Source organism: Pan paniscus, chromosome 5 (assembly GCF_029289425.2).
Source record: "Pan paniscus chromosome 5, NHGRI_mPanPan1-v2.0_pri, whole genome shotgun sequence".
Classification (NCBI taxonomy): Eukaryota; Metazoa; Chordata; class Mammalia; order Primates; family Hominidae; genus Pan; species Pan paniscus.
Window position 1 is genome coordinate 61,975,749 of NC_073254.2, and position 26,731 is coordinate 62,002,479.

General features: G+C 37.8%; 1 protein-coding gene across 2 annotated transcripts in view; it reads left to right on the forward strand.

The window, feature by feature from the left end:
* The first annotated feature begins 1,313 nt into the window (after positions 1 to 1,313).
* The window catches only part of CD2AP (CD2 associated protein), a 146,293-nt gene continuing 120,875 nt past the window's right edge, over positions 1,314 to 26,731 (forward strand). The window contains exon 1 of one of the 2 annotated variants that reach the window (XM_008958677.5): positions 1,314 to 3,113. In XM_008958677.5, the coding sequence (XP_008956925.1) occupies positions 3,110 to 3,113 (4 nt within the window). In that variant the 5' untranslated portion in view covers positions 1,314 to 3,109. The remainder of the gene's footprint in view (positions 3,114 to 26,731) is intronic. The other variant, XM_003833191.6, reaches the window with a different exon arrangement.

Genomic DNA, 26,731 nt, shown 5'->3' on the forward strand with positions numbered 1-26,731 from the left:
TTCTGTTAGAATTTCCTTTGGCTTTGTCTTTGGAAAACAACATTAAATTTGGGATTGCGATTACTTCTTAGATTTACTTCAGTTTTCTCAACCATTCTTAGGGGTTCTATTCCCTGATCCTTCCAATTTCTATGATTCATCATCTCATCATTACCTCAATGGATAATGGCTCTGAATTTGCAAAGTGAATTTAACTTTTAAACTTGTAAAATACGTACGTTAATTATGGCAATAACTGATGCTAGAATTTTTTTTTTTTTTTTTTTTTTTTGAGACAGGGTCTCACTCTGTCATCCAGGCTGGATGGAGTGCAGTGGCAGGATCACAGTTCACTGCAGCCTTGACGGCCCTGGACTCAGGTGATCCTCTCACTTCAGCCTCCCAAGTAGTTGAGACCGCAGGCCTGTGCCACCATACCTGGGCTAATTTTTGTATTTTTTTTTTGTAGAGATGGAGTCTTGCTATGTTGCCCGGGCTGGTCTCAAACTCCTGGGTTCAAGTGCTCCTCCTCCCTTGGCCTCCCAAATTGCTGGGATTACAAGTGTGAAGATCCTGGAATTTCTAGGACAGAAATGATTGTAAATGTTTTATCTTGTTGTCAGATCATGTGACCTGACTTCTCAGAAAATATCTACCTTATCTGTGGCCTCCACTTCCTTATCATTCAATTGATAAAACCTTTAATCTGAATTTTCTATTATATATATATTCTGAATATGTAGTTATATATTATATATTCTATTATATATATTCTGAAATTATATTTTCAAAGATGCCCTTATTATCAAATCTGATAGTCTTTATTCCCCCTTCTGTTTTACTTAACTTCTTTTCCATTCTATTCATTGGCCTTTCTTCTTTAAATATTAAGGATTCTAGAGACCTAGAAATTTAGTCTCTGGAAACTTAAGGGCTCTGGGCCTTGAATTTACTACCTATGTATGTGCTTCCAATAGCTTATATTTTTGTCTCCTTTCATGAATCCTTCTTAGCCCATCACCAGCCTCATTCTTCCAAATCGTAAATGGCCTTCCTTATGGGCTGCTTGAGCCACACACATTTCTTAAAGGCTCAGAAATACTTTGTTTGCATATCCACTTCCATTCCTCAGTTCTAGGACTCCTCCAGACTGAATTATTGCCTTCCCCAAGCTTTCGTTCAACTCATACCTTCTCTTTACAGCTTGCTTTGCCCACAGTAATTTATTTTCCTTTAAATTCTCAAGCATTTGACCCTCACTACCTCATACTGTTAATTAACTTTGTGTTCGTATCTCACCCCCCTATAAGAATGCAAAATCTCTGAGGATTAGCGCTGTACTTTAGCTTTTTTTTTTTGCTTGGTAGGGGACAACGAACATAATGCTGAACACATATTTGTTACCTAAAAAAAGCACATGTTCCATGATGTTAATGTAATCTTGTTTAGGTGAGTATATTCAACTTTTTTCTTTTATCCTTTTTGGCTGCTGTTTGTGAGTTTGATCATTCTTGTTATAAAATTACCACATGCAACCTTTTGAGAAGCATTAGAAGAATTAAAAGATGGCAAAAGCAGGCCTATAGGAAATAGTGGTAATGGATACGTCCAAGGTTACTACTACGGGCCACTGTGCTCTGCATTGCAAGATTTGTTTGAACATACTCAAGAAATTGAAGTTCAGACAGGTTAATTTATCCAAGGTCCCACAAAAAGTAAATGGCTGTGCTGAGTTTCAAGGACCCATGTCTGCCTGGTTCCAAAGGGCAAGTCAGTTTCAGTGCTGGATGACTGAGAATTACAAAATTTCTTGAAAAAGCACTAGGCACAATAGTTGGCGTTCAACAAACGCTCACACACACATCTGCCCTGGAATTGGGTCTACTTAAACAGAAGGGGGAAAAAAGCTTGCTTAAATAATTATACTTCTTCGTAACTACCAAGCTCATGTTTGACTGACTATAGTAATCCTATGCCCTCCTTCACATTGACGCTAGAAAAAATGCCTGGCAATATTTCAAATCATGATGCCTATTTTTCTCTCGATCAAGTAACAACTCAAATTATACTTTAAAAAGAAAAAAAGCAAATTAGAAAGTTGCATTCAGCTGACAAGAGACTAAAGGAATCTGTGAAACAGAATTTATTTGATGCCTAGGTTTCTCCCCCACCCGACGAAGGCCAAATGCTGCTGATCCGTAAGTAACTTCGCAAGGTAAACTGAGGGGCCTGACAGCATCTGGGCCTCCCTTAAAGGTCGAAATCAAGCGCGCTCGCCCTCCTTCTGTCCGCCTTTTCCCTTTAAGGTCCTCGAGGCTGCCTCGCTGCAGAAAGTAACTCCGCGTCGCCGCCGCGGAAAGTGGGGCAACTTTGCCTATCAGCAGAAACCTTTTGATCCATCTGAGGCGACAAACCAGACCAAACGCCCGCCCAAGCTGTTCCGAGCCTCCGGGGGTAGAGCGAGCCCAACCTTCTCTGCACCGCTTCCTCATCCGCTCGCTGCACCTGGACGCGGTCTGCGCGCGACCCCCGGCCGTGACGTCACCGCACCTGGCACCAGCCGGGGGGTCCGGGAGAGAGCCCGAACGCGACGGGGCGGGGTGGGGCGGGGAGAACGAGGGCGTTCTCGCGAGATTTGCCTCCTCCCGGACCTAGCTCCCCGCACCTTCTCGGCCTCAGTCTGGGTCTCCACCTTAGTCTACGGTGTCGCCTTTTCTAACTGCGAGTGCTAAGGAAGAGGCGAGGGGCGGGCTCCGAGGCTGGGCGGGCGCTCGGGGTTGGAGCCGAGGGTCTGGGCAAACCGGTGGGTCCCTCCCCACTGCGGGAGCGGCCAGGGTGGGAAAACCGCGGTCGGGCGGGCGGGGTAGGGCCCTCCCGCCGCCGTGGCTCCTGGGGAGGCCAGGGGTGAGGAGCTGTCGCCGCCTTTGCCTCTGCCTCGCGGGCCGCGCTGAAGAGACTGGTAGGAGAGCGCCGCGGGCGGATGGAGGCGACTCTTCGCCCCGCCTGAGCTCAGGAGGGGCTAGCGCGGAGCGCGGGTCCCGCCTCCAGCCGCGGGAGCGGCCGCGCGAGCCACCACAGGAGGAGGGGGAGGAGGAGCAGACGTCGGCTTCTCCCCGCGGGAGCCCCCAGCATGGGTAAGAGACTCGGGCGCTTCCCGCCGCCCGTCCGGACCTTCCAGACCCGGGGAGGCTGTGCCCTTTCTCGGCCTTCTGGGGAGGCGACGGCGGTCAGCCCCTGAGCGGCAGCACCCCACCCTCTCCATTCTCCCCACCGCCCCTTCTTGCCCTGCCTTCCACCTTGCTCTTCTCACGGAGAAACTGGTGGGAGAGCTCGCGGGTGCTTTCCCTCGCTCTCCCTTCTCCGCCTCTTTTCCTGTTCACCAGAAAGGTGCGGGATGGGGGGCGGGGGCGCCTGGCCACCTCTCCTAACCCCTTGCCCAGCTAAAATCAGACCTGACCTTCCCTCCCTTCCTCATCCCCTTGCTTCCCTCCCCCTCCTCGTGGGATGGGGGAGGGCGATCGAAAAACTTGATAAAGTAGCACTTTCAACTTCTTTATTTTCTGCGAGGCTTTGAATACGTTTAAGGAGAGAGAGAAATTTGTTCAAAAACTTTTTTTTTCCTGCTGAAACTCGCAAGGGGTGCCTCAAGGACAGGAAAGCTTGAGTATTTGTTTTACTCGGGTTCTACCTAGGCAAGTGTGTTGGCACCTAAGCATTCAGTGTGCTCCCGAGGACTGGGTTTGGACTTCAGTGTTGGATCCTTTGAGGAACAGTTTCCTGTTTGGAGTTAGACTTCCTTGCCGGAGGAGAGAAAAATACAAGGCCTTATATGTTATTTACTATGTGCTTTATAGTTTTGTTTGAAGTTAGAGAAGGCAGAATGTGTGGCAGTCCGGGTTGAAAAGGAGTTTTGTTAAGTGGTGTAACAATTTCTTTTGATAACAAAGTTCGGTGTGGGCTAGGCATTAACTCCCTCAATCCTTTAAAAATTAAAAGCAACTTAAAAAAGAATAGCTTACAAAAAACAAAACACCCTCTGTCTCTATAAGGCAGAACGTGTTCTGTAAGAGTAAACCCAAGTTTGATTTTTGTAGAGCAAATCAGGAGGACCCTATCACTTTTTGCAGTTGAGAGTTGGTACTGCTTCATATCAACAAACGATCACCGAAATGAATAATTCATGTAATTAACAAATGATTTAGAAGCAGGACGAATACAGACTACTGCTGATGTGGCACCCTCTGTCCACACTTTGCTTTGTGGGGGATGTTTTGAGCATATTGTTTATAGACACTCGCCTAGCTATCCTCTGTTTTCTTAGACTTTTCTAATTTTATGTTCCCTCCTCCACCTCCCTCCTTTCAGGTAATTTTCATACTCAAAAGTGCTCTTGAGCTCAAAAACAGTGAAATAAAACATTTGTTATTTGGAATTTTCAAATGAATTATTTTATAATTGATTAGTTGAGCTTGCAGGGCAATTGTGGGCATATTCTTTTAAGTATGAAATTATAAAATCACTTTGATTGCTTTGGATTAAGATAATACTAAAGTTAAATACACAGTTCTTTTCTGTCTTAAATGGGATGCAGAATAAAATTAAACTTCTTTGGATGACCTGGGGATGCAGTCTTGTTTTGCATATAGGGCTGTTGAGCTAAATTGTAAATAATATTTGTTCGTATTTTGAAATTATTTAAATACTTTTTTTTTTTTTTGCTTTGCTTTTGGATGTGCTTGTAACTGATTAGTGTCCCCCATCATCTTTCCTTTTCTAATTTTTTTTTAGAATTGTGGAAATCATATTCAGGTTTGTGATTCTGCATAGGGGAAAAATCAGTAGGCCGTTACTTAGTGTGTGAGGTCGTCTCTGGAGAAAAGTAAATGTGTACCAATACTTGGACATTGGAATACCTATTTTGATTGTCCAGAGGCTTTTTCTTTGTGATTTGTTGTGTTCTGTTTAGGTGAGTTTTCATATAGACTTGGATATCAATGTTGGTATACTCTCGACTACTTAGAATGTGTCTTGAGGGTATGTTACTGAGGTCATTTGTGGTTAAGTTTTTGTAAAGTGTTTGTGAAACATTTCCATATCAATATATATATTCTTTAAGTTTATTGGTCATGTAATAATAAAATTCCCAAGTTCACTTAAAGGGAGTTTGCTCTTTAATATAAATCTCATTTATTTGGTTTTACCAGCCATCCTTTTTTCTTATGATTTTAGATGCAGCCTAAAATATTTACATGATATTTTATCTAATTTGTCACAAAATGAAAAAATCTGAAATTTTTTTTGTGTGTAAGATAATTTGGATGCCTATTAAATGGTGGTTCTTACGTTTAGGTGGTACAGCTAGAGAGTTAAAAGCATGGGCTCTGGACGGAGACTACTCGAGGTCAAATTCTCTTCTACCTACTGGCTGTGTGACTGAGCACATTACTTCTCTGTGTTTCAGTTTCTCAATCTATAAATGGAATAAAATATCAACCTCATAGGTTGTTAGGAGGATTGAATGAGTTACTACTTGTAAAGTGCTTAGAACACTGCCAGTGCTGGCGGTGGTGATTTTCATTTTCAAATGATTTCCCTAATTCTTGTGCCAACTTGGAAAAAAAAAAAAAATCTCAATTTTTGACCTTTGTTAGAAGTAGGATATTTTCTTTAAATAAAGGACCAGTGGGATGAGATGATTTTGCACTAAGGCAGAAATTGAATTTTATGTGATATAATCTTACAGAAACCACATAGATACTTTTTTCAATGTTGGATGTACTGTGCGAAAGTCCATTATTGGTAAGAGCTTTAGTTGCTTAGGAAAAACTCTTAAGTGGGATGACTACTAGTAGACTTATTTGAATTTTATGTTTTTAGTGTCTACATTTGTTAAATGTGATAAAATGCCTATTGAGAAATTTGAGGTATTCAGTGTGAAAGAATTTGGGAAGAGCTCTAGGGAGACAGATAGGCAGTGCTTATTTTTCTTATTCCAAAAATACAGATTGGCATTTTGGAGCAGAATTAGGCAGAAAGCAAATGGCACAAAGTGTCAGAGCGTTTCTAGAGCACAAAAAAGGAATATTTGTGAATTTTTATTTTTGGAAGAGTAAGCTGACTTCTAAGGGCAGAATTTCTCTTTAATAATTTTAGATAAGGCGGTGTGAACTTTTTAGTTTATTTTATAGGCTCTCGTATATAAAACATATCAGTCATGTGGTGGTGTTTTTTTGTTTGTTAGTTTGTCTTTTTGATGGAGTTTTGCTCTGTTGCCCAAGCTGGAGTGCTGTGGTGCGATCTCGGCTCACCGCAACCTCCGCCTCCTGGGTTCAAGGGATTCTCCTGTCTCACCCTCCTCAGTAGCTGGGATTACAGGTGTGTACCACCATGCCCAGCTAATTTTTGCATTTTTAGTGGAGACAGGGTTTCACCATGTTGGTCAGGCTGGTCTTGAACTCCTGACCTCATGTGATCTGCCCGCTTTGGCTTCCCAAAGTGCTGGGATTACAGGCGTGAGCCACCGCACCTGGCCTCGTGGTGGTTTTAATAGACAAATTTGTGGTTGGTTTAGATGATATATGCACTTCTATAATAGAGTGATTTCTTTATGTTACTTTGTTGTACTGTTTGGAGAAAATATTTTAAAAATTTTTATTTATATGTTATTTATTTACTTATTTTTAGAGACAAGGTCTTGCTCTGTTACCCAGGTTGGAGTTCAGTGGCATGATCATAGCTCACTGCAGCCTCAAACTCTTGCCTCTGCTTCCCAAGTAGCCAGGGCTACAGGTGCGCACTACCACCTCTGGCCTAGTTTAAAATTTTTTTGTAGATACAGGCTCTCCCTATCTTGCCCAGGCTAGTCTCAAACTCTTGGCCTCAAGCAGTTCACCTGCTTTGGCCTCCCAAAGTGCTGGGATTACAGCTGCACCACTGTACCTGGCCTGGATAAAATCTTGATTCATACAGATAAGTAGTTGCAAATGGAAATTGCATGCTAATGGTTCACCTTTCTGTATCAGGATTTACTTCAGTTAAACTACAGAGCATGAAAAAACAATATTAGGAAATTTTTGTTTCAAAGTTGAATGACTGGCAAAAGTAATAATTCTTTTCCTTATTTAAGTACTCATCAGATATTTTTTGAGGTTTCAAAATTTGAGTAGTTTAAATTTTGTAAAATCACATTAAGGCTGAAAATTCACATTTATAATATTTTATGGTTTCCTGTAGAAATGAGGCGGAAGTTTGCTTTGTTTTTTTTTTTTTTTTTTTTTGAGATGGAGTCTTGCTCTGTCGCCCAGGCTGGAGTGCAGTGGCGCGATCTCGGCTCACTGCAACCTCCGCCTCCCGGTTTCAAGCAAGTCTCCTGCCTCAGCTTCCTGAGTAGCTGGGACTACTCGTGTTAGCCAGGATGGTCTCGATCTCCTGACCTTGTAATCTGCCCCCCTCAGCCTTCCAAAGTACTGGGATTATAGGCGTGAGCCACCTCGCCCAGCATGTATCTTTCTAATTGAGGGATTTGCAAACTAAAATGACATCATATTAACTAAAATCTAATTTTTAAGACATTTAAAATAAATAGAAAACTCAAAGTGCTTCATTTTTATTTCTTCCCGTTATTAAATATATTTTGAACGATAAAAATGCTTACTTTAATGTATATAAAAATTGTCATTGTGTCAAGGGCTTGCAGATAGGTAGAGAAGGAAGTATAATGATTATTCATTTGGGTGAGAAGTGGGTGGAGCTGCAGACCTGTTTCTTAGGTAAACTGATGAAGCAAGTTGTGAAAGATCTGAAAGTTTTCAGATTTTACGTTCAGAAAAGAAAGAGCAAATAAAAACTAGTAAGATGTGATTGAAATTTAGGTAAATTGGGTAATTATTATGATGGAGCTGTTACTGCTTAGTTGTAGGATTTGATATCTGACTGCTATTCAGATTTAACACAAGCAGGATTTGGGGACCAAATTATCTCAGCAGTCAGGCAGTCAGTCTTTCTAGATGGGGGAGGTGACAGAACAGTAGTTTAAGAAATCTGGATGGAGGTCTATATGTGCCTACAGTCAGCTTGTCAGCATCAGGGATATGTTTGGCAAAGTGCAGTGTGTACATGTATGTGGAACAGGCCTTTGGGAGTGGTATGGTGGCTGGTAGCAGGCACTAGGTAGAGATTCAGACTGGCATCTTGGGGGAAAAGGGAGGAAACAGGGTCTGGCAGTAGGCCTTGAAAACCTAGCCACAGGGAAACAAAATGAGACAGGGTCCAGATTTCTTATTGGAGAAATACAAGGTGGGTATTTGCAGGAACAAAAGTGAGCTTAGTTATTGGAATTATTTAGGATGAACCAAGAGGTAATAACAAGACACTGAGCCCCTAAGCTTATATATTTTCTGTCCTGGGACTACAGTAATAGTCTACATTAGTAGCTGAATCTGTAAGTGTGGTATGAGTAGTCCAGAATTACTGGGGTGAATGGGATCTTCTCTCTAAATGCTGCAGGATATTCCCTGGGTATAGATTGCCACCCCTTCTGTTTATTTGGTCCCAGGGATTTGATGTGCCTGTTTTTTTTTTTTTTTTTTTTTTTTTTGCTCTTGTCTCTTTTTCACCTAGGTTCCTTTTCCTTTCATACCCAATGTGAAGCAGATTACAAAACCTCAGCATATCCTTCTGTTTCAGAAACAAGTACACAATCCTTCAGGGTGTTAAGCAGTTATAACTGCAAATATAATAAATGGCCAAGTAAGGCAGAAGAAACTTGAAAGTATTAGTAATTATCAGTCTCATGGTTTCACTGAAGTGGTGGTTGGCTAGTTATTAGAAAGACCTTTTTTGTTGTTGCTTTTTAAATTTTTTTTTGGTAGTGTGTACCTGTCTTTGGCAATACTCCCTCGTACTCCTCCCAGCTTTTATTTATTTTGGCTTATGTTAGGTAGATCTTTAGACAGTAGCTCACAGTAGAGACATTTATTATGTCTCTTAAACAGATAAAATTTTATTAGGACTTCACTAACCTGAGACCATGCTGTACTCATTTTTGAATCATAACCTTGGTTTTAACCACAAATGAAGTAGGCATTTTCCTTCTGGGCTCCTAAATGTTTTCTTTGGACTAAACTTGATATTACCTCTTTTTTTTTTTGTTATGTTTTGGTTTTTGTTTCTGAAGGTCTCAGCTTCCTAGATGTTCTACACTCTTCCTGACCATTTTCATTGAACCCTATTTGATTTACTGAAAGCATATTTACTAATTGTTTGCACTTAAAGGTGCTTTTATCCTAGAATAAACAATGCTTTTAAAACAATTCACTATTCTAAATTGATACTGGCTTAAGATATTGTTCCAGTGTCAGGTATTGTTATCGATTTTTTCTTTCCTAGAACCTGTCCTTTCCAGTGGCTCCAGTAGACTTGTATTTTATAATCTTTCAAATATTATGTAGCTTGTTAAACTTCCCATCATGATCTTGTTCAGTTTCTCAACTCATTTGCAAAAGAGATGACTAGCATGGGAGCCTGGATTCCAGTATCTGTTTTAGTGCCTTATTAGTGCCTCTTAGCTTAGGTTCTTTTTGATGATTCAGCGTCCAGATAATTCCAAGGGAGTGACTGTAATCATTAGGGGTTTCTAGTAGAATGCAATCATGAGCCCCTTAGGAATGTTTTGGTCAATAATAAACATTGGGTGGTGGTCCCCTAAGATTATAATGAAGCTGGAAAATTCCTCTTCCCTAGTGAGTTGTAGCCATCCCACTATAGTAGTGCAACGCGTTACTCACTGTGTTTGTGATGATGCTGGTGTCAACAAACCCGCACTACCAGTTGCATAAAAGTATAGCACGTACATACATTTATATGTAGTACGTATATTGATAATAAATGGCTGTGTTACTGGCTTATGTATTTACTATACTATGTTTTTTAATTGTTAATTTTACAGAGTACATCTTCTACTTATTAAAAGAAATTAACTGTAAAACATCCTCAGGCAGGTCCTTCAGGGGGTATTCCAGAAAAAGGCATTGTTATCGTAGGTGATGACAGCCCTATGCACGTTTTTTACCAGTGGGATGAAATATGGAGATGGAAGACAGTGGTATTGATGATCCTGATCTTTGCAGGCCTAGGCTAATGTGTGTTTGTGTCTTATAAGAAAAAGGATTAAAAAAGAAAGAATTTTTAAATGGAAAAAAGCTTATAGAATATGAATATAAAGAAAGAAAATATTTTTGTACAACTATACAATGTGTTGGTGTTGTAAACTAAATGTTATTACAAAAAAGTTAAAAAGTTTATAAAGTAAAAAAGTTACAGTAAGCTAAGGTTAATTTTGAAAGAAAATTAGAAAGAAAAAAATGTAGTTAGCTTTAGTGTATGGTGTTTACAAAATCTATAGTAGTGTATACTAATGTCCTAGGCCTTCACATTTGCTCACCACTCACTGACTCACCCAGTGCCATTTCCGGTCCTGTAATCTCTATTCATGGTAGGTACACCCTATGTAGGTGTACCATTTTTATTACTTATACTGTATTTTTACTATACCTTTTTTATGTTTAAATATACAGATACGTAACCATTGTGTTACAGTTGCCTACAGTATTGAGTACAATAGCATGCTGTACAGTTTTGTAGCCTAGGAGCAATAGGCTATACCCTATAGCTTAGACATGTAGTGGGCTGTACCATCTAGGTTTAAGTACACTCTATGATGTTCACACATGGACCAAATTGCCTAATGACACATTTCCTAAGATGCATCCCCATTGTTAAGTGATGCATAACTGCACTTTTAAGTGTGGTGATAGTTACAGTTAACACCAATATTGAGAAAAAGGGCCTGTCACAAGGTCACATCATCAAGCAAAGAAGCTGCTGGTGAGAGTTTAATCAAGAAGTATTTTCCTTAATGTGAGGAATGTGATTAATGTCATGTTAAATGCTTGGGGGTTTAGGATAAATAAAAGTTTTGGTGCCTTGAGTAGTTTACAAGTGTTAAGGATTGGGCATATTATTAGAATCACATTTTTGTTTTAAACTTCTCACAACCCCTGGGTTCTGACATAAATGCTTCTGCCTCTCCCTCCCTCCAGTTTTTGATGAATGTCATGAATGTGTTGGGATGGCTTATGTGATAGGAATAAGACAACATAATAACAATGAAAGTTAGTATGTGAATCCATTAGAAAAATAAACGAGAGAGAGAGTCAATGTCAGAAATGTTAAATGTAATAGGAGAAGCATATGGAATATTAGAATATAGATTCCTGCACTGAAGGAAATGGGATTTATTCATCTCTCATTAGTTTGACCAGTGATGATATACTGAGTACTGGCAGTAGTTAAGGTATTTTTTCCTCCACTTCTGGCAAAGAGTCTTTAGAATGAAGTAAGCCTTCTCTTGAGCTGATCCTTTGAGATGTGTACTTTTACCTGAAATATTAAAACTGTCTTATCCTTCTTACTGTCCTATCAGTGTTCCAGTAATGAAGAGGCTGGAAATTTACCTAACATCTAGACTGACTTTAAAAATGTCATTCCTGGAGTATTTATCACGATTATTGTAATAATAAAGGGCCACAGTGTTTTGGATTGTAAATGTAGAAGCTCATATACTGTATTTGTAAAATTGAGACTACATAGTCTTGGTTAGAGTGTTTTTGGGGGACATTTAAAGTTGGTCTTTTAAATGTATATACTATTCTCTAGGGATTTTCTCATTCTTTGTGTTAGAAACAACTTTTGGTTTATTTAGAAGTACGTTCTCCTGAGATCCAAGTTTTGCATTTAACTTTAATTAAAAATTCCTGTTGTGCTGTAGCAGGTTGCAGTCTGATGAGTATTTTGCCTGACTGTTTTGGTGTATGTGTGGGCATTTGTGCACAGCCATTTAAGAGGAAGAATTCATTTTTACTTACCTACTAATTTGGCCATTCTTAACAAACATATTTTAGGAAGCAGATCAAAACAATTTTTTTAATGATGAAAATAAATTAGTTAAATTTTCAGAATGAGTGCCAAATGGAAATAAAAGGCTGTGTTTCAAATCTCAAGGTAGCCTTTTTTTCTCACAAAATTATTCTAAATTCCTATATGGATTATATATTACAAAATGCAGTTGAACTTATGCTTACAACTTCATAGTTTAAAACTTAAATAAAAACTTCTTGGCCAGGCGCGGTGGCTCACGCCTGTAATCCCAGCACTTTGGGAGGCCGAGGCAGACACATCACAAGGTCAGGAGATCGAGACCATCCTGGCTAACACGGAGAAACCCCGTCTCTACTAAAAATACAAAAAATTAGCCGGGCATGGTGGCGGGCGCCTGTAGTCCCAGCTGCTCGGGAGGCTGAGGCAGGAGAATGGCATGAACCCGGGAGGTGGAGCTTGCAGTGAGCTGAGATCGCGCCACTGCACTCCAGCCTGGGTGACAGAGCGAGACTGTCTCAAAACAAACAAACAAACAAACAAAACAAAACTTCTTTGTTATTCTCTTAGTGTGTAAATGACCTTACTTGATCTGTGCTCATTGATGCTGGAGACCATATCACTTATTTTATTGTATTTACAAAATTTAACACTTGTATTGACTAGCAGAAAATTAGGAGCCTGCTATGTATCCACTAAGTCTGATTCAGTAATACTTTAATTTGGAGTAACTGGGTAGAGAGGGCCAACCTAACAATACAAAATTTAAATATATTGAAATATGTCCACCTAAAACAGACTAATGGGATGTTGCCTAATGAAATTACTGTTTCAAGATAATGGATGAGATCCTTTTTTTTTTTTTTTTTAAGAAATAAACTCTTTAATTCTTTCTGTGTGGTTCATTGAAGCTCTTAAGTCCCTTTAATAGAGAATCAATAATCAGTGATGTTAAGCATCTTGTCAGGTGAATCTGCTGATTACCTACTCCGTGTATATAAATAAAGGGAAAGTTTGGCAGAGAGAGACATTTCTGTATGAGTCTCCAATTTAACATGTTAAACATTTAGGCATAAAGGCTTAATTTTTAGCTTAAAGAGTTTGTTCAAAATAACTTAAATGTTTGAACTGTAAAATTATAAAATCTTTAAGGTAGGTGTTGTGAAGCAAGTATACATATATATTCTTTGAGACATACTGAGTTGTTACATATGTGTAATTTTAAATTTTCTAGTAGCTACATTTAAAAAGGAACATGTGAAATTAATTTTAATATTTTGAATGTATGTTGGGTTAAAGAAAGTACATTATTTCATAATGTATTCAGTATAAAAAGTTATTAATGAGATAGCTTACATTTTTTCTTATATGTGAAAGAAATCTTGAAATCTGATGTATATTTTACATTTATATAACATTTCAGTTTGGACTAGCCACATTTCAAGTGCTCAATATTTTTTGATTATAAGAATTTACTGAGGCAGGAGGATTGCTTGAGACTAGTAGTTTGAGACCGGCATGGGCAACAAAGCAAGACTCCATCTCTACAAAAAAAAAAAAAAAAAAGAGATAGCCAGGTGTGGTGGCATGCCCCTGTAGTCCCAGCTACTTGGGAGGCTGAGGTGAGAGCATTACTTGAGCCTGGAAGGTCGAGGCTACAGCGAGCCATGATTGTGCCATTGCACTCCAGCCTGTGCAACTGAGTGAGTCTGTCTTAAAAAATTAATAATTTAGGTTTTTGTTTTTTGTACGTGTTTATTTTGGGTGGATGCTTAGAACCATGGAGAAACTCAAATGATTACTTCTGAATTTTTAATGATTCTTACTGCTGTTGTTCTTACAAGTTCTTGTAGTTGTCTATATAACTTAATTATGTTTTAAAAATCTTTAGGTTGGTCCTCAGGTAGTGAGTTATCTCAATTGCTTAGTCAGTTACAGATTGAACTTTTTTCTACTCTTCCCTGCTTTTCATTACTGCACTCAACTAGTTTTTGTTTTTTTTTTTTTGAGAAGTCTCGCTCTTGTCCCCCAGGCCGGAGTGCAATGGCGTGATCTCGGCTCACTGCAACCTCCACCTCCTGGGTTCAAGCGATTCTCTTGCCTCAGCCTCCCGAGTAGCTGGGATTACAGGCACCTGCTACCACGCCTGACTAATTTTTGTATTATTTTTTTTTTAGTAGAGATGGGGTTTCACCATGTTGGCCAGGCTGGTTTCGAACTCCTGACCTCAGGTGATCTGCCCGCCTCGGCCTCCCAAAGTTCTGGGATTACAGGCATGAGCCACCGTGCCCAGCTGCACTCGACTAGTTTTTTAAAAAATAAAGGTCTGTTTGGAAACTGAGGGAAGTTCTTACATAGCAACTTCCCATTTTTTGGTAATTTTAAAATTCATTTTTAGTTGATACTTAGTTACTAGCATTTAGGGAATTCTTACTATGCTAGGCTGAATGTACGGAGCATTCAGTTCCCCACAAGAATATGAGGTAAAACATTAGTCTTCCCATTCTTCAGGTTCAGAAAATGAAGTTAGAGGGATTGTTACTTGTCCAAGTCAGAGGTAAGATGTGGAGGAGACAGAATCAAACTTTCATTGGTCTCATTTTAAAGCTCGTCCTCTTAATTATATCTTAAAACATTTTGAGAAGGAAGATTGTTGAGTTAAACAGAGCAAGTAATATGACCTTCAGACTCTCCTAGTGTGGTTTAAAAAATAAAGAAATTTAAATATTTATCTTCTAAAAACTGTGGATTGGTATTCATTTGTTTGAGTAACTATTTTCTCTAAAGAGACCTTTTTTTTTTTTTTTTTTTTTAAAGGAACAGGGTCTTGCTCTGTCGCCTAGGCTGGAGTATAGTGGTACTATCATAGTTCACTGTAACCTTGACCTCCTGGGGTCAAGTAATCCTTCCACCTTAGTCTCCTGAGTAGCTGGGACTAAGGCATGTGCCATCGCGCCTGGCTAATTTAAAAAAATAAACAAAAACTGTAGACATAGGGTCTTGCCATATTGCCCAGGCTGGTCTTGAACTCTTGGGCTTCAAGCAGTCCTCTTACCTGGGCCTCCCAAAGTGCTGGGTTTACAGGCATGAGCCACTATGCCTGGCCTCTTAAGAGACTTTTAACAAATTTTAACTGTTACACATTGGTCTTTTACTTACATACCCAAAAGTTTTCCTAGGGTTGTTTTTTGGTGAGTTCTATAAAACTTTATGATGGCTATTCATATGGTATTTTTTTTGATCTGCTTGAAGCATACTTAAAAATAATTTCTAGTGTTTTCTTGAAGTTAATAGTGGGAATAAAGATGAAGAATGATAATATTTAATTGAATTTTCCAACTTGTTTGCTCTTTAGATTTTTGTATGTTTTTTGTTTTTAAGATTTATTATTTTAGGACAAGTCATTAATCACATGTACGTGGTAATTTCTTTGTTTTTAGAACTGTCTCAGGTAATCAGTCTTTGAGATAAAAATCTTTTTTGTTTTTTAAACTTTAAGTTTTTTTTGTGGATATCTGTCACTTATTCTAATTTAGTAACATTAGGAAGAATATAATACTGTGTAAAAATTTCCTTATATCAAATTTCCTTCTCTTTTTCTCTTTGGATATGTGCTAAGAGTGTATTGTACTATGCAAACCTTTGTATGCTATTTGAAGTACAAAGAGGAAGGGTGGGTTTTGTGTGCAGTTTGTTCACTATCTTAAGAATGACTAGATTTACTTATCTCTGTTGAAAAACATGTAAGAAATGCTGCTTATCATTCCATATTTAACAAGCTTGAGAAAATAAATGACGGAATTTCTAATATATAATTAAAAGGACTTTAGGATGATATTGTGCTTTTTATTAGTAGTATTTTGACTAATGGATCTGGTACCTAACTTTAGAGGACTTAAATAATGAAATGTTATTAGTTAATGACATTAAGCAATGCTAATCAGTTTTGCATTTCTCTATTTATGGTAAAGAATAAATATTTCGTTCTGGGAATAATTTATGGTAAAGCCTTTTTTGTTTGTGGTAAGAAATACTTAGCCCTGGGAATAAAAAGTAAATACATATATTTCTTTCTTCCTGATATGTGTGTGTGTATGTGTGTGTGTGTGTGTGTAATATATATAAAATCAGGAAATAAGTGGAACCATTAAAGTATTTTCATCATATTCCTACTACTTTGAGAGTAAAGCTTGTAGTTTTTTATCTTATACTGAAATATATTTTTGTTAATTTTTGTGTAATTTTAAATATTTTGTCATCTGCTATAATACAGGTTAACACTCAATAGTATACTGTGATCAGTGATATAATATAGAGAAGGTTAATTTGACAGACTCAGTTAGATGCCATTGTGATATTTATCTATATTGTGTTGACCAGAATTAAAAGTAAACATTCTGTAGTCAATGCCCATACAACTTATGCCTATTTGGAATTTGTGTAAATTGTTTATCTTTTTGAAGTGATTTTTTATTGTCAAAATAATGCATATTTATTAAAGCAGACTAGTAGAAAATCTTTTATAATATTGCCACCAATATTTTTGCATGTAATAATTTAAAAAAATTATGGATTTTAAGATTTTTAAGCTTGATTTTCAGATATCCTTTTTGTTTAAATACTGATTTTTTAAAAAAAAAGTTATTAATAACTAGTAAACCCATTAGAAGAATACCTCACCAGCACCCCCAAACAGAACCAAGTTAAGCAAAACTTTTTTCTTTTTAGGTAAGGATTAAGTTCTTAGAGTTTGCTGTACTTCATTTTAAGTAATGTACTTTACTTTCTTTTACCTGTTTTCAGTCGAGATTTCCTTTTTTTGGTTCTTATAAATGCTTTTAATTCATTGTGTTTGTTGCAAGTATTTACTGTCTGTTTCTAGTTTAGTTACTTTGAAACTTTGACCATTTTACTTTAAGTTTAGAAATTTCTCCTCTCTACACAGTTTTGTTACTAATTTCTATCATAATCCCTTCAAGCTGCTATGACAAAATACCTTAGACTAGGTAATTTATGAACAACAGAAATTTATTGCTCACAGGCTGGAAAGTCCAGGATCTAGGCACTGGCAAATTTGGTGTCTAGTGAGGAAAGTTCAAAGATGGTGCCTTCTTGGTACATGGAAGGCTGGGTTTGGTGGCTCACACCTGTAATCTTTTTTTTTGAGACAGGGTCTTGCTCTGTTTCCCAGGCTGAAGTGCAAATGTGTGATTGTAGCTCACTGCAACCTCGAACTCCTGAGTTCAAGTGATCCTCCCCCGTTAGGCTCCCAAGTAGCTAGGACTATAGGTGCTGCCCCACACACCTATTGTTATTTTTTGTAGAGATAGCATCTTGCTATGTTGCCCAGGCTGGCCTTGAACTCCTGGCCTCAGGTTATCCTCTCGCCTGGGATTACAGGTGTGAGCTGCTGTGCCTGGCCTCTGTGTGTACATTCTTGTTTATGCTTTTTCCTTATTATTGTTTTAATGAATGTAAGGTCTGTAGAGATACTCTGTCTTTTATTCCTGATATTAGTAATCTGGGCCTTCTGTTTTTCCCCTTGGTCATTCTTTCTAGAGATTTATTGATTTTATTGATGTTTTCAAATAACAGTTTTTGGTTGCATTTTTTTTTTCCATTTTTCTGTTTTCTTTGAGCGTTTTATATGATTCCATTTTATGTCCTCTTTTAACATTCATTTATGCTTAATTTTTATTTTTAGTGCTTGCCCTAGAGTTTGCAATATACATTTATAACTAATGTTAAATTCAGCTTTAAATAACACTGCAACACTTCATGTGTAGTGCTGGTACCATAGAGTATTCCTTATTCCTCTTGTCCCTTAAGACATTGATTAATTTCACCTATTCATATGCTATAATCATGCAATACATTGTCACTATTATGACTTTTAAGCAGTTATCTTTTAGATCAATTAAGAATAAAAAATGTATTTTGTTTTATCTTCATTTATTCCTTCTATGCTCCTTCTTCATATTGATTTGAGTTTCTGACCTGTATAATTTTCATTTTCTCTGAAGAACTTCGTTTAACATGTCTTTTGTGTTGGGTCTGTTGGCAATGAATTCTTGTTTTTGTTTGAAGAAGTCTTTATTTCTCTTTCCCTTTGAAGGATAATTTTACTAGATACAGATTTCTAGGTTGGTGTTTTTTTTTTTTTTTCCAATGCTTTAAATATTTTATTCCATCCTTTCTTGCCTTCATGTTTTCTGATGAGAAGCCTGCTGTAATTCTTATCCTTGTTCCTCAATAGGTAGGGTGATATTTTGTGATGGTTTCTTTAAAGATTTTCTCTGCCTTTGATTTTCTTCCATTAAATGTGATACGTCTAGGTGTAGTTTTTTTTGTTTGTATCCTAATTTTGTTCTCTTAGTTTTCCGGATGTGTGGTTTGGTGTACCTTATTATTTTTGGAAAATTCTTAGCCATTATTATTTCATATATTCTGCTCTGTTTCCCCATCTTCTTCTGGAATTCCAATTATGTGTGTTTATACCTCTTGAAGTTTTTCACAGTTCTTGGATGTTCTGTCCTGGGATTTTTTTGTTTTTTATAATTCTTTTTCTCTTTGCATTTCAGTTTGGAAAATTTCTTTTGACCTCTCTTCAAGCTTACTGATTCTTTCCTTGGCTTTGTATAGTCTACTGATGAATGCATCAGTGTTGTCGATTATTTGTTACAGTGTTTTTGATTTCCAGCTTTTCCTTCTGTTTCTTTTCTAGAGATTCTATGTGCTTACCATATCCATTTTTTTCTTGCATGTTGTCTGCTTTTTATATTATCACCCTTAGCATATTAACCATAGTTATTTTAAATTTCCTGTCAGATAACTAAAAAAAAATGTGTTGTATCTGAGTCGGGTTCAGATGCTTGCTTTGTCTCTTTAGACTTGCTTTTTCTTGCCTTCTTAGCATGACTTGAAATTTTTTGAAGGCTGGATATGTCATATTAGGTAATAGGAACTGCGGTAGTTAAATCGTTAGTGTGAGGATTTATATTTATCTGCCTAGGAGTTGGATTGTGTTTAGTATTTGCTCTAGCTGTAGGTGCCAGGGGGTTCACATTCCTGTAGTGTCTTTGTTTTTGTCTTCCTTGCTTTCTTTGGGTTTCCCTAAGAACTCTTTCTCAGATAGAATCTGCATCTTGCAGCTTTTTCAGCTGTAAATACTGGAGCCTCATTGATGTGGTGGTAGCATGTGGGAAAGGGGAAATATACTATTATAATCTTAATTATTAAATCTCTGTTTTTTAGTGGATCGATGTCCTGGAGCTGTGGAGTGGACTTAAATCAGGGAAATTCCCATTCCTAGGTGGTATACAGCCCCTGACAGTCTTTCCCCTGGAGTGTAGGCATTTGTTACAGAGAATACTCAGGTTGTATTTCGCAGTGGTTACTTTTCTTTTCCTCCTTGCCAGAACTATAAGGGGATCCTTCTTGGCTCTTTACTGTGAGAATCTGGCAGTACCATAAAACCCACAAAAGTGTGGGGACTCCCCCATAGGACAGCATTCTCCTAGGAGTTTCCCACTTTCATGCTATTCGACAGTCAGCCTCCAGCAAGTCATCAAAATTACCATTTAAGTGTTTGTACTGGATTGAATTTTTATCCCCAAAAAAGGTATGTCTGAGTCTTAGCCCTTCATACGTGTAAATGTTACATTATTTAGAAATAGTTGGCTGGGCATGGTGGCTCACGCTTGTTGTAATCTGAGTACTTTGGGAGGCCAAACTGGAGGATCACTTGAGCCAAGGAGTTCAAGACAAGTCTGGGCAGTATAATGAAACCATGTCTCTACAAAAAAATTTCAAAAAATTAGCCGTGCATGGTGGTACACCCCTATAGTCCCAGCTACTCAGGAGATTGAGGTGGGAGGATCACTTGAACCTGGGAAGTGGAGGCTGCAGTGAGCCGAAATTACTCCATTGCACTCCAGCCTGGGTGACAGAGTAAGGCTTTGCGTCAAAAAGAGAGAGAGAAATAGTCTTTTCAGATGTGATTAAGGATTTCGAGATGAAGAAATTCTTAATAAATTGAATGATTGGTGTCCTTGGAAAAGAGTAAGGAGAGGGTGAGATTTGAGATGGAGACGTAACAGTGGAACAGTCATGTCAAGATGGAGGTAGAGGTTGGAGTTATGTAAGCAAAGGAACGCTAAAAATTGCTGGCAGCCACCAGAAGCCAGATAGGGGCATGGAGTGATTCTTCAGAGTCTCCAGAAAGAACTAACCCTGCTGATACCTTGATTTTGCCCTCTCGCCTCCCGAAAGAGGAGAATAAATTTCTTTCAAGCTACCCACTTTGTGATGGTTTGTTACAACTGCTGTAGGAGACTACTAGTTTTCCTGATAATTTATGGCTCCAGCAGCTTCTACTCTAGGTAATAAATAGATCTCGTCCGTGACTCTCTGGCTTTACCTGCCTCCTGTCTGTATCTTTAGGTGGTAGTTTGCTCTGTGTCCTCAATTTTCTAATGGGTCCAAGGAAATTAATTGATTTTCAGTTGGCTTAGCCTTTTTCTTGTAAGGGTGGGAGTGATGACTTTAAAGCTTTTTACTTGTTGGAGCTGAAACTGCCAGTTGAGTATTTTAAAAATTTGTTTGTTCTTTCTCCCCACAATTTTTGGTGTTTTTATGCTTTTTCTGTTATTTTAGTGATCACTACATGCATTCTCAACTTATAAAAACCTGATGTTAATAACTTTACTCTCTTATACCATACAAGGATCTTGGAACAGTTTTAACTCCCAACTTTGTTACTGGTTCTGTTATTTTAATTTTTCTGTATTTTTAATTTCCTATGTGATGTTACTGTTTTTATTCATTCGGTGTTTTTATACCTGTATACTTACCACTTCTTTTGTTTTTCCTTTCTTTTCTACATTGCTGATACTTCATATTTAATCTTTTTCCTTTCCTTTGCTCTTCTCAGAGAACATCCATCAGAGTTTTCTTTTTGTGTAGCAAAGTCCCACTTCTGGCTTGTCAGAAGTGTCTTTATTTTTTCTTCTTTTTTTAAGGATATTTTCTCGGGTATAGAGAGTTTAAGATTTGTAGGTATTTTCTTTCCACACATTTAAGATACTAATCTGCTGCCTTCTGGCTTCCATCGTTGTTGCTAAGTCACTCATTAGTCTAAATGTTGCTTCTTTGATAACCTTTGTTTTAAGATTTTCTTTCCTCTGTGTCTTTCACTTTTTGCAGTTTAATATTACAAACTTAATTATGAATAAGTTTAAAAGAGCAGGGAATTTAACCCTATTTACCATATGGCATTTTCTCTAAGGGAAATAAAATAGATTTTCTTTGACTCAATGAACTTCTTAATTATCACACATGTATGCAGTTATGTGGTGCTATAAACATTTTTGCTGTAATATTGAACAAACCACTTTAATATTTACTGCTTAAAAATCTTGTCAAAGTAATTCCTGCATGTGATATACAAATATAAAAAATATTAAATGACTTACAAACACTATTTCCTTGCCTCATTGTTCTCTGCTTCTATTCTCATTCTTCATAGGGAAACCACTGTCTAAATCTATCTATTTTAATGTTTTGGCTTTCATATTTCTAAATAATTAGTTTCTGTTGTTGATTTTGGTTTATTTTTAACTTGAAAATATTTAGCTTGCTTATTTATAATCTCACATTTTCTCTTTATCCGAACATAGTAAGGGTTTATACTTTTATTTCTTTTTCTAGCAACTAATAGTGTATTTGTGGACTTAGCACTTTGTATGATAATGATATTCATCCCTTTACTCTTTCCTTTACCAACCTCCCTCTCTCAATTCTTTTTCGGAATTATTATCCTGTATAATATCAAGGCGTTAACATTTCTATTTTGTTCTACAACCATAATTTAGTCCTTTTGTTTTGCTGTACAATAATTTGATTGTCAAAGTTAAAATAATTACTTTCACATTATTATGACCATGTCGTGTTTTTTTTTTTTACTGTGAAGCCAAGTAGTACATATGATTATATTTTTCCTTTCCCCTTTTTGCTTTCCCCTTTTTCCTTTCCTTTCCTTTTCCTTTTCTTTTTTCTTTTCCTTCCCTTCCTTTTTTCCCCTTTCCTTTCCCTTTTCCTGTTCCCGTTCCCTTTTTCCTTTCCTTTCCTTTCCCTTTTCCTGTTCCTGTTCCCTTTTTCCTTTCCTTTCCTTTCCCTTCCCTTCCCTTCTCCTTCCCTGTTGCCTTCCCTTTTTCCTTTCTTTTCTGTCCTTCCTGTCTTGATCTGTTGCCCAGGCTGGAGTGCAGTGGTGCGATCTCTGCTCATTGCAGCCTCCACCTTCTGGACTCAAGCCATTCTCTCACTCAAGCCATCCTCTCACTTCAGCTTCCCCAGTAGCTGGGACTATAGGTGCGTTATCATTACTCCTGACTACATTTTTTTGGTATTTTTGTAGAGATGGGGGTTGCCATGTTGCCCAGGCTGGTCTTGAACTCCTGGGCTCAAGAGATCCACCCACCTCAACCTCCCAAAGTGTTGGGATTACAGGTGTGAACTGCAACTGCACCCGGACAATTATATTTTGAGCACTGTACAGTTCTTTGCCTTTCCAAAAGTTTCTAATCATCTTTAGTTTTTTGTCCTTAACTGACTTACTTGTCTCTGAGTTCCAGATTTGTAAGGATAGCATACAGTTTCACAGTTTGTACCCCATGCTGCTTTTCTCTCAGATACCTCCTAGAACTTTTTGTCTCCTGTTTAGTATAGACTGTTTGTTCCTTAGATTTGTTGGGCAGCTGCAAATTTAGTACTTATTTTATTCTGAGGTTGGTGCCACTATTTCTTGGATTTCATGTCTTCCTCTGTTTTGGTTCATATTTTAATTTTGCGCAGCTGCAAATTTAGTACTTATTTTATTCTGAGGTTGGTGCCACAATTTCTTGGATTTCATGTCTTCCTCTGTTTTGGTTCATATTTTAATTTTGCTGGATAACATTATGTAATTTCATATGTGAGAGTTAATTTTCTTTATTGTTGCATGTGTGAAAATGTTATATCCTATGCTTGCCTGCTGATTTGGCAGAGTATGCAATTAATTTTCCTTCAATACTTCAGTGACTTTTAATTTTTCTTTTTCTAGAATCCAGTATTGCCAATGAGAAGTGTTCCAAGATGATTCTCAATCTTTTGTAGATGAAATTTTTATTTCCTGTCAGAGAGCTTTCTAGGATCGTTTATTGTTATTATGAAATTGCACCGAATATGAATACGTTTTAAAATTTGTTCATTTCATTGGATTCTCACAGACCTGTTTCCATTTGAAGATTGTTTTAGGATTATTTTCTTGTATTATTTCATGGTTAATTCCTCGTTTTTTTCTCCTTGAATTTCTGTTAATTGGATGTTGGATTGATTGGGCCTTTTCCTTATTTTCATCTTTTTCTTTGTGCCTTTGTTTTACCTGTTTTGGAACATTTTCTTGGATTTATCTCTGCCTCTTCAAAAAACAGTAAGATACTTTGGAAGACATAAACTTTAAAAACTTCTTAATTTTCTCACTTCTTATTTTATAGCATTCTGTTCTTTTAGAAACTTTACATCTCTTGAGGATATACATTTGTGTGTATTTTAACTTTTTAATTTTGAAATAATCACGAAGTTGTAGAAATGTTAGATGTATAGTACAAATAATTTTTTTCCTGACTGATATCTTTCATCCAAGTATTTTAGTGTGTATTTTTAATAAACCAGGACCATATCACAATACAACCATAACATTTAAGAAATTAACATTGATTTGTAATCTGTATGGACTCATGGCTTATTTTATTTGATGGGGTATATTCTTTTAATTTCATTATTTTGATGCTCAAAATGTCCTGATTTGGCCAGTAAGAACCCTTTTGATATCACTTCTGTGGGTCAGTTTGATACCATTTCATTTTTTTTGACAACTTCCTTACTTTCTGGCACAACAAAATGTTCCAGGCTAATCTTATACTTTTCCTGCTTAGCCTTGGAATTGGCCATTTTCCTAAAGAGTCCTGATTCCTTTTAGTAGTAGGTGGTATTTATGAAGTCGTGGCATTTGGTTTGCTCATTACCATTGGAATGTTGCTGGTTTCAGGTCCATTTGTTGGACAGAGCTAGGGTGTATGTGCATGTGTGTGTGTGTGTGTTGAATATATGTGTATCTGTGTATACATACATGTATACATATATTTATATCTGTTTATTTCTCCATATGTATTGAAAACTGTTAAGTTCATGCTGATACTGCTTATTACAAATCAGTATCACAGGATTGAAAGTAGCTTTTTCCATATATGCTTGTAACTCCTTTCTCTGACATGGAGAAACTTGGCTTCCCTTATCCTTCAAATATTTACAATTTGATTAGTCTCCCTGCATGTAACCATTCTCCCATCTCTGTTGTTACTCCCCACCCTTGCTTACCCTTTCTCCCGGTAGTTTTCCAGTTTATGATGGGTCTTTCATGATCAACTATTGTCTGCGCATTTTAAGAGTAAATAATAAATGAATAAAAAGCTAACTGGGAACTCTGTTTATGTGGGTAGGAGTTAAGAGTTTTGTTGTTGTTGTTGTTTTTGAGACAGAGTCTTGCTCTGTCGCAGTGGCGCGACCTTGGCTCACTGCAACTTTCGCCTCCCGAGTACGAGCCATTCTTCTGCCTCAGCCTCCTGAGTAACTGGGACTACAGGCACATGCCACCACGCCTGGCTAATTTTTGTATTTTTAGTAGAGACTGGGTTTCACCATATTGGCCAGGCTGGTCTCGAACTCCTGACCTCAGGTGATCCACCCACCTCAGCCTCCCAAAGTGCTGGGATTACAGGCGTGAGCCACTGCCCCTGCAGGAGTTAAGAATTTTATTTTGGAATTAGCAAGTCAGGAACTGCCCAATGCTTTGGGGACCTCTACATTTCTCAGTATTCATTGCTCTGAGAAACCAGCATTCATCCATAATAGCTGTACTAGTTTTCCTAAGCTATTTTTTATTTTTTTGTAGATTAACCCTTCAGTTTTTTGCCTTGGAAGGAAAATGCCATACTATTTAGCATTTTATCTCATTGAATTACTGTGGTTGATATAGAGATTGAGTAATTTCCCTGTTTTAGCCCTGCATGCATTTCATGTGAGCCTACGTTTTCTGAATTTCTGGTCTTTTAGAGGTCTACAGAGCAGTTTGGTATTTCATTTATAGCTCCCTTAAGTTCTCTAGGCTTCCTCTTCTTGGCTTTATCAGTTGTGCATCCCCTTTCAGACATTTGTTAAAATTTCTTGCCGGGTCCCTTATCATGTTGGGATGTTTTCAGCTGTAAATAGAAATCCTGTCTAAAATTTACTTAAAAGTTAAGAAACTACTTCATGCAACGAATCTGAAGGTATTATAGTTAAAGGTGGTTAATCTAGCAGTTTGATGAATCCAGCAAAGATCCAGGTTATTTTCATCTTTTTTCTCCTCCACGTTAATTAAGTATCCGCTGTTTTTCTGGTCTCAAGTGGTTATAGCAATTGTAGGTATCAAATTCTCGTTAAAGAACATCCAGAGTCTGCAGGAGGCCATTCCTTCCTTGGTTTTTTTTTTTTTTTTTGAGACAGAGTCCTGCCCTGTCGCCCAGGCTGGTGTGCAGTGGCACAATCTTGGCTCACCGCAACCTCCGCCTCCCGGATTCACGCCATTTCTCCTGCCTCAGCCTCCTGAGTAGCTGGGACTACAGGCACCTGCCACCACGCCTGGCTAATTTTTTATATTTTTAGTAGAGATGGGGTTTCACCATGTTAGCCAGGATGGTCTTGATCTCCTGACCTTGTGATCCGCCTGCCTCCGCCTCCCAAAGTGCTGGGATTATGGGCGTGAGCCACTGAGCCTGGCCTGTGTTTTGTTTTTAAAGTCAAATAAAACCTTCCCAGAAGAAAGAATTCATTCATCTCAGCTGGGCATGGTGGCTCACGCCTGTAATCCTAGCACTTTGGGAGGGTGAAGTGGGAGGATCGCTTGAGCCCAGGAGTTTGAGAGCAGGCTGAGTAATATAGCCAGACCCCATCTCTATTAAAAAAATAAAAATAAAAAGAATTCCTTCATCTTATGCTTATTTGAAAACCATTCACTGTGTATGTTTAATTGTATGTGATTAAGGTTGCTATACATAGACTATCTGTAGACCTTTGCCTCTTTGGCAGTTAGATATCCTGGCACCTGCTCAACTGTAGTTGGCATTTAAACAAGGTTTTTCAGCTGACCTGATTGTACTTAGTGTCTGAGAAGTACATACCTAGACTAGTGAATATGTAACTCCCTGGGGCTGAGAGAATCTTCGCCTGTAAAGTGCAGGGTCTCAAAATACTGAACAGAATTAAGGTTCTATGAGAAAGGAAGGAGGGAAATGGGCAATGTGGGAATGGCACTTGGCTTAACAAACAACAGTGTCTGGTCATACTCACTTTCCTTTTTTTTTTTTTTGGTGGTGGTGGTTGTGATTGTTGTTGTGGTTGTTGGTGTGTGTGTGTGTGTATTTTCTTTTTAGTCAGTCTTGTAGGAGGAAGAAAAGATGAATGGGGATATGGCTAGTCTGCTATCTTGAGCAGGAAAGCTGTTATTGCTTTTTAAAAATTGAACCTTGTAAAATATTAAAAATATGCTTATGTGATCCTGTAATCTAAAATCCTGTTATTAAAAGAGGTAAAATAAATACATATTAATCTTCATTTTAGAGTTTGTTTTCTGTTTTTACATACAATAGTAACACAAACTTAGTAGTTTAGAACTATATATATTTATTAGCTAATAGTTTCTGTGGTTTAAGAGTCTGGGCATGGCCAGCTGGATCCTCTTCAA